Source organism: Coffea arabica, chromosome 6e (genome assembly GCF_036785885.1).
Source record: "Coffea arabica cultivar ET-39 chromosome 6e, Coffea Arabica ET-39 HiFi, whole genome shotgun sequence".
Classification (NCBI taxonomy): domain Eukaryota; kingdom Viridiplantae; phylum Streptophyta; class Magnoliopsida; order Gentianales; family Rubiaceae; genus Coffea; species Coffea arabica.
Window position 1 is genome coordinate 20,824,859 of NC_092321.1, and position 8,626 is coordinate 20,833,484.

Consider the following 8,626-nt stretch of genomic DNA (forward strand, 5'->3'; position numbering starts at 1 on the left):
TGCTATTGAGATCGGTTTTTTGCACCCCTTGTGATGCAATTTGGGGACTGTTCGTGTATTTTTAGTGATCAACGAACTACGGTCAATATCAGAGATTTTGAACTTGCTGATTTGTGTAGTCTGCCGTAAGCTATTTTTGTTTTTAAATATATGTGTATATGTGTGTGTGTGCATACTCTATACGATATACTTCCTTTTATGTCAAAGAACTAGTTGACCATGAATTCAGGTGAATTCCAAAAGCTCGCTCAAGCACTTTGTTAAAAAAACTATTAGTTAAACATATGAAATCGTTAATTTCAGTAGTCATATTTTAGTCCTTCAACAAATGATATTGCAAAAATAAAAATGTTATTTAGTGTAGAAGTTTGAGCGCATGTAGAAACTAAATGATAAATTAATGCAATTTCGACAAGAAGATTTTGATATCAATCTCTTATGCCATTGGCAAAGTTACCTTTCCTACACGCCAATGGTTAAATTAGGTCACTCTTAGGTTCCGTTTGATAAAACTGAATCTGAATTCTGAAGTCTGAATTCTGAAATCTGAATACTGAGACAATTAATTTACTGAATTTTAAGCACTGAAAAGAAATATATGAATGTCTGAATTTTAATGCTGAACCTATTTATACTGTTTGATAAACATTTATACTGAATGCTTAATAAGTTAAATTTAACAATTTTGCCCTTATATCTTTTCATCCAAAAAAGAAATAGAACCTATGATTTAATTAGTTTAAAATTTTTAGGCATGAAAATGATAATATTTATTTTTAAATCAAATTAATATAAACGATGAAATATATTATATGATGAGCATGGAGAAGATGTGAAAGTCATTAGAAAGGCAGAAAAGATAAATAGAAAACCATTAGATAGAGAATATTAAGTTGTTTAATTAGATAAGAATTTTGAATATAATTAATAAACAAGGGTAGATTTGGTAGATAAGATAAGGTAGTTGAAGTAATTTTATTAATTCTTATCAGAATTAAGCATTCAGTTATGATTCTTGTACTGAAAAAAATACACATAAGTTCAGCACTACTTAACAAATTCATCAAATGTATTTTCATTTATCAAACACTCAAAATATCTGAATGTCTGAAAAAGTTCAGATTCAGCACTTTTTTATGTTATCAAACAGACCCTTAGAGTTCGCTACAGGTCACCACAGGTTTGAAGTACTGTTTATCACCCAGAACAATTTGTGGATGGTGAAATGCAATGTGGGTCTAATGTAGTAACCATTTTTATACTGATTTTGAATTCATGCTTGTCGAGTTTGTTCTTCTCTCTAGAAGGTAAATGGAGTGTCGAATATATATATATATATATATATATAGCAATTAGCCGGGTAGTCACTGAACTTTTAGAATAGTCAAGATTTGATCACTCAATTATTAATAGTATATTTTTACCCACTGAACTATCAAATGTGTAAATTTTTTTATCATTTCGTCTAATTCCATTGCTAACTCTGCTAACTCTAAGGGTCCGCACGATTTACAAGACTTATTATTAATTTTTAGATCTAACAAAATTAATGGTGGAATCAGATGAAATGGTCCAAAATTTATACTTTTAATAGTTCAATGGATAAAAATATACTATTAATAGTTGAGTGGTCAAAAGTCAACTATTCAAAAAGTTTAGTGACTACCTAGATAATTTGCTCTGTGTGTGTGTGAGATTCTTGTAGCTGAAATTGAGTTTAAAGAATATAGAATTGTTTTATATTCCAGTCTCACTGCATTCAACCATTTGAAACTCAAATTCTTCAACTGGATCAGGGCAACCCTTTATTACCAATTCTATCAATGAGGGGAGGATGAAATCACATTCTTCACCATGACTGCAACTAAAGTTTCAGAATTTCTCGTGGATATCATAAAAGAGAAAACTTTGAATGCTAGAAAATAGTAGTGTGTAAATAGCAATAAAATGATAGATTTTTGTTTTTTTAACGAATAGCCCATATACGGTAGATAGATTTTTCTGAAATGGCAGCCCATATACATAATATTGTATGCTCAAATTTCCTATTCCTTTATTACTTTTAGTCACCTTTTCACTTAAATTTTACATTTTTTAAAAAATTAAAACTTACACCCTTTAAGTTAATGAACGTCAGAGGGATGATGGGATGTGCCAGGGATAACTAGTAGAGACAAAAAAATCTTTAAAAATATATAGAAAAAAAAGAAAAACTTCTTGCAGGCTAAGAATAATTTTAAGTTGCCTTGAGATGTGAAAAAAAAACTAGATTTTCAATGCCTTACAGTTTCTGTATATATGTTGGTTTCCTTTTTAACGATCATCAGTAAGAGATATTTAAGAAGAATTTTTATTGGCACCTAAAATATATAGTTACAAAACAAACATATATATGTTGGTTGCCTACTAGGCATTTCACAAGCAGGGTTACCTATTAAAAATGAAGTCCAATTTGCAAAAACATAAGACAGTACATACAATACAATTCATATTGGATTAATCTTTTTGTACATTTTCAGTGTAGAAATTTTTTTACATTGATAACTTCAGTGCATGACGTGTTATTTTTTTTTTTTTTCAAATTTTTAAAAATTCTCCATTTACACGTTCGGCATGCACTCAAGTTTATTAATATAAAAAGATTTCTACACTGATATTGTAAGAAAGATATCCTTTATTATATTATAAAAGAAAAAACCAAAACAAGCCAAACACACTTATATAAACTCCACACATATTCTTTTCACACCGAAGAGTTTTGTCCATGTCCAATAGCCCAATCCATCAACCACAGTTGTTCTGACCGGACCATATTATCGACTCAAATTGATGAATCCTGCAATATTCACTGAAAAACAAACATGAATATTACAACTCCACGTTACATATATAATGTTAAACATTGGAATTCCCAAATCAATTTTCACTAAAAATATATATTTCAAGTTTACTTTTTGATTTCTCCCATATGAAAAATTCAATTTTCAAAATCTGAATCATAAAACCTGTAACGCATATGATTAAATATCAACGGTGTGAGTTGTTTGCTAACAGATAGATATAAGAAAGATCATACAATAGCAAATAGGGAGGGGTTAAATCCGCACATCTTCGTTCCAAATTCACACTTCTAATGCATTGATGATTAATACTATCCGTACTAAAGTTTATATAAGGTGTGGAGTCAGAAAGGTGGGACTTGAATTCGTCTTTCCTTTGGCAAAAATGGTAAGCGAAATCAGAAGTAAAAAAGGATCAAAAGCAGCAGTTTCCTGTTATTCATATTTATGCAAGCTAGCACAAATGTAAATCAAACTATAGTTCGTTGGAATTGTACAATAGAACGTGTATATGAGGTGAAAAACTGTTTAAGGGCTACCTGAACATTTGAACATATAAAAAACATATCAAATTGTGTACATCTGCATTCGGATGTAATATTGCTCTCTGAAGAATCAGATTCAATTATATGGAATGGATCGACTCATATAGATCAGAAGCACACATATTGCATATGGAAATTTAATCCTCCATTCTCCTGCCCTCCCAAAAAACAAAAAAACAAAAAACAAAAAAATCCCCTCCCAACAAAAACAAAAGTAAAAGGGAAAAGACACTAAAATCTATGTACCTTCAACTTTTCCATCTGTTCTCGACCAGCCTGCGGAACCCAAATATCTCTGATGTGGTAAAGAAGCTGAGCTCTCTATCCTGTAAAATATACTCAGAAACAAAAATCTGAAACGTAAACTCTCAACTCTTTGGGAGACTAAACTAATAGACAAGATTAAAGGGTCAGAAAGAATAAGGATATACATATATTTGTACCTTTAAATCCACAGGAATATATGTATTCTCTGTTACTTTCACTTTCTTAAGTAATGGTGCATTCAACTTTCCAGAACACAATTTCTTCAACTCCGGGCAACCCCATATTTCCAATTGAGTCAGTGAGGGAAATTTCAAGTCACAATCCTCGCGGTGACTACCACTGAAGCTTCCAAGATTTTGGAGATTAACAAAACTTAATGAGCTCAGTTTGGGAAACACAAATTCTTTATTGGTTCTTTCCAACGCAATTTCTCTGTGATTTCCAACACCATCTTCTTGACTTATCTCTTCATCTTCCTCACCTATAACTCCATGCATTTCGTCGCAACAACCAATTACTAGTACCTCAAGGCTTACAAGCATGTTAGCCACACAAGGAGGATAAAACAAACATTGTAATCTGCAATGCCATACTTTCAGATTCCTTAAGTTTCGAAATACTTGAACCCCTGTAGGAAAATTCCTCCAAATGTGAGTTAATCCTGAGGATCTTAATGTCAGGGACTCTAGTTTGGGAAGAATTCCAAGTTCCTTTTGGGATTGCCTAGGAACTTTCAGCCCCTCAAATTCAAAGAGTGATTCCATCTTGTCACATCCATGAGCTTCAAGTCTCTGCAGATTTTGTAATATTGTCACTCCATCAGCTTTGGCAATCCATCGAACATGACAGTCCTCCAGCCGCAAAAATTTCAAGTTCTCCAGGGACTGACTTGGCATTTCACCTCCTATTATTTGTTGCACGTCACTCGTGTTCGGTCCAAACTCGAGTTCTTCCAAGCTAGGAAGTGAAACCTGGAAAATTTGGTAATTGTCACGTAAAGCTTATGTGGATTGCAAAATGCAACTAAAACATGCATGGATATCAAATATGTTTGTGTGTGTATGTACATGTGTAGTCACCATTGATATTCATTATACATACGTGTGTGTATATATGTATGTGCTGTCCGTGTGTGGTGTGTGTGCCAAAAAACCAACAAAATTTGTCCATTATCGCTGGCTGGGTCTAGATTTAGTTTTCTAGCGATTTATGTCATTAATCTAAGTTCATCTCAAAGGCTGAAATGTGTGTATAAATATTATTTTTGTATACTCTAAGAAACTCCAAGTATGAATCAAATGTATTTCAAAACTTCAGTTAAAGTTTTAATTAGTTGAATCATTGTAAATGACTTGAAGGAAAGGTGAATTTACCTTGCTATCGATAGGATATTGATATTCACCATGATTTGGCTCTTACTAGTACTAAACGATTCTACACAAAGCATATTTTTAGCAAACTCATTCAAGCGCTAGAATATGCCTAATGAAACAATTTTGAGTTGTTAAATTAACAGGTTCTAAGATGAAGTGCTTGATTGACAGAAAAGAAGCATACAGAGTATATCATACAAGTACAGAGAGAGAGAGAGAGAGAGAGAGAGAGAGAGAGAACCTGGTGGAAAAAAGCATCAACTGCATCATCTTTGGTGCCAAAACCCGTTAAGTTGGTGTGTTTGTGGACTAAAACTTTGAGTTGGGGTAGCTCAAGCACTTCCTTCTTCTTGCTTTTTTCCCTCATAATAATATTCACCAACTCCCTGCAGTTTTCTGTCGTTAAACTTTGGAGTTTCACCAGACATTTCAATACTGATTGTGAGAATAGAACTGTAATTTGACCACAATAGGTGATGGACGTTGCAAAGCGATGGACGTTCAATTGGCCCCATCCACAAGTACTTTATTGTATCTACAGTTTGGAGTTTCACCTCTTGAAGTTGACTGAAGCACCGAGGTGGAAGATTTCCATGACATATTTCTTCCAAACTGCATTCCACAATATTCATACAAACCAAATTTCCAAAAACATGTGGAGCAACTAGGTTGGTGGTGGAATCAACAAGGCATTGGCATACTCCAGACACTAGTTGAAGCCTTTCAAATTGGCAAACCCATCTTTATCCAAGTCACTCACAAGATTCCTCAAGCTTGACACATCAAAAAGGTCCAAAGTGAGATTCTTAGCTCTCTTGACAATGCTGGTAACTGCAGGATCCAATGCTTGTTTTAACTGTTCATCCTGAGACAAATGAAGTTCGAAAGTCCTCCCAAATTGAAAGTCCCTACTGAGATCTCTCCAGCCCATATTATAAGCACCTCCTTCAATGAGGAATCTTGACAACCTCTGAGTGGGAAATCCATGCAATAATTTGAGTAGGAGGTTAGGGTCATATACATGAATTTGGAGGCATTCAAGGTTGGAGAGTGATATGATCTCTTTAATGCATTCTCTTTCTTCTTCTTTATCTCTCCCCAGGTGCAGATGATAATCAGGCGCCAAATACAATTCTTCTAGTTTCTTCAAGCTTGACAGGATACCACGAGGCAACGGTTGGAGGCTACGCCTAACCCTCAAATCCAACAACTTTAAGTTACTAATCTGAGCAATTTTCCTTGGAAACTGATCGTCTTCAAGTGCAAAGAAGCTCAAAATTTCCAATTGCGTCATATACCCAATCATTGATGAAGTTCCCCTGCGCAATGTGCAACCATCCAGGCACAGTGTGCAAATGCTCGTTAAATTTTGGGCAGGCCATAATATTGTAAATTCAATGTATGCGTTGTTAATTTCCATGACCCTCAGAACTTCCATTCCCACGAAAGAATCTATTGATAGGTACAAAGTGTCTGATTGGAATACCAAACGCAACAGCTTAAGCCATGGACTCTTCTTGCCAAATGGAAGTAGTTGAACTCTGTAATCTTTCACTGTTAGTGAAATGGCTGCGTAAGGATGCCGTTCTTCAACTCTAGCATTCCTTACCAAAAATACATGCTCGCCTTTTGATGCAATTGACAAGCAAACATCTCGTACGACATTGTGCAATTTTACAAAGTCTTCTTGTTCGCCATCACTACTTACCAACAAATAGTACTTTTTGAGCTCATTGATAAGCATGTGTACTCTGTCTCTTACATCTCCCAATGTCTCTCTATCGTGAAACAATTGTAACCCTTTCCCATACCTAACCAAACGTTCAAGTGGAATACTATAATCTTCGGGAAACAAACTGCAAAGCAAAAGTAACGACTTAGCTTCAGCACTTTCCAAATGATCATAGCTCCACATAATGCTTGAAAACACCAAATCTTGAACTCCTCCTATGTCTCTCATTGTGTACTTCTTTAGCTGTCGAAGGGCAATATTCCAGGATTCTGGTGTTGTGTGTTTACTTTTGAATGCCTTGGCAACAACAACGATTGCAAGAGGTAAACCTTTGCATTCGTCTGCAACCTGGTTTGGAACATCACTCAAAGTGGAATCATCAGAAATTCCGACGACCTCTTTAAAAAGATGCCGAGCTTCTTCCTTTGGCAAGGCATCGACCTCAAAAATTTTAGCCCCCATTCTACTACAAACATGAGAGAGGCGAGATGTCAATATAACTTTCAAGCCCTTGCATTCACCTCTAACAGGAATTCCTAGACTCTTAAAATCAACTTCTTCCCGAACATCATCCAATATAACAAGAATTCTCTTTTCACCTTTGCTTAATCTCGTATACATTCGTTCAGCTTTCGCGTGATCAGTTTCCTCAGAAATTTTCAATCCTAACTGCTCGGCAAGTTGGTCTTGAACAGTTCTTGTGTTTGGAATTTGAGACAAATTTGCTTTGGCAACTTCATCAAACAACTTTTCAAACTTAACCTGGTCTGCGATTTGCTCTACCAAAAAAGTCTTGCCCACACCAGGCATACCACAAATCGCGACTAGGCTTGTTTTATCTTCCATTAGAGCTTCTATCACTTCCTTCTTCTTTGACATCCGACTAACTAGGCCTTCTTTAGAGGATTGGGTCTGTTCACTAAAAGTCATCTTCCCTAATGGAGATATGTACCCAACTTGATCAAACTTCCCCTCTCCTATAAGTTTCTGAGCAACATCTGTTTTTTTTGCAGCACGTCGGCCTAGCAAATAACATGACTTCAAATTTGGAAGCCTAACGATATTAAAGCAATTCACCTCAACACTCTCTACCCTGAGAAATAGTATATGCCTCTTTCTTTAGATCATCTACATTTTTCATCCAATCAGTAACAGTTGGTTTAATTTTTTCAGCATTATTTTCTGCTGCATCTATCAATCGCTGAACTTCAGCTTGTTGCAGCCCAAGTCCGTTGATCTCATTGCTCAGAGTTTGAACGTTGCTCTTGTAGAAAATTAAATATTTGAATTGGCGCAAAATTGGGTTAACACACTTCTCTACAAATGGCCCCACAATGGAAAGAGCAATATCTTGGATGGCCATTACTGCAATAGTTCATCTGCTCAAATGCCTATAACTATGTTATTTGGGAAAAAAGGGATCTAATAAAATGCATGAAAAACAACGAAAAACTTCATGGATATACAAATGAGGTAATAAACAATGCATAAGATCCAAAAGAAAAATGTTAGGCCGTTGGACTAAGTTTAATGAAATGTGTTTAGGAAAAGCAAAACGTAAGGTATACTTGGTACTATTTAAATTGTTCTCTCTGATGTACCTTTAATCTTGTAGTACCAAGGTTACCATTGATAACTTTGCTATTTTTTCGGACAAAACTGCATCTCTCTCGGCTGCCTCGCTAGGGTAGCCGCCCATGGCTGTTCTTCAGCCCCCGGAAGAGGGGGCTTCACCAACAAAGAAGAAATCTTTCTCCCAACTATTCACACAACCAGATACATCTCCAATTCAGATTCGGCAAAACACCACATACAAGGGTGAAGCGGCTGTGGTTTTCTCCAGGGAAGAGGCGGACAGATTGGCAGCAC

At 35.3% G+C, this 8,626-nt stretch overlaps 1 protein-coding gene and 1 non-coding gene across 2 annotated transcripts; both read right to left on the minus strand.

Annotated features, from left to right (window-relative positions):
- Positions 1 to 2,582: 2,582 nt before the first annotated feature.
- Positions 2,583 to 3,961, minus strand: LOC113695264 (uncharacterized). Its single transcript, XR_011817298.1, has 3 exons — positions 3,829 to 3,961; positions 3,632 to 3,711; positions 2,583 to 2,848 (listed from the first exon to the last, which is right to left on the minus strand). It is a non-coding gene; the product is annotated as an uncharacterized protein (transcript).
- A 1,396-nt stretch (positions 3,962 to 5,357) lies between these two features.
- On the minus strand, positions 5,358 to 8,120 carry LOC140004487 (disease resistance protein At4g27190-like). Its single transcript, XM_072056094.1, has 3 exons — positions 7,850 to 8,120; positions 5,763 to 7,779; positions 5,358 to 5,637 (listed from the first exon to the last, which is right to left on the minus strand). The coding sequence occupies exons 1-3, from the start codon at positions 8,118 to 8,120 to the stop codon at positions 5,358 to 5,360; spliced, it is 2,568 nt and encodes an 855-aa protein (XP_071912195.1).
- Positions 8,121 to 8,626: the final 506 nt, after the last annotated feature.

What these genes read in the sequence shown, in the direction of transcription:
- LOC140004487 (XM_072056094.1), bottom strand. Translation starts at nt 8,120, where the DNA reads ATGGCCATCCAAGATATTGCTCTTTCCATTGTGGGGCCATTTGTAGAG. An exon ending in GGCATATACTATTTCTCAGG is followed by an intron (nt 7,780 to 7,849) that starts GTAGAGAGTGTT and finishes GTTATTTGCTAG; the next exon opens with GCCGACGTGCTGCAAAAAAA. An exon ending in AGTGACTTGGATAAAGATGG is followed by an intron (nt 5,638 to 5,762) that starts GTTTGCCAATTT and finishes TGTGGAATGCAG; the next exon opens with TTTGGAAGAAATATGTCATG.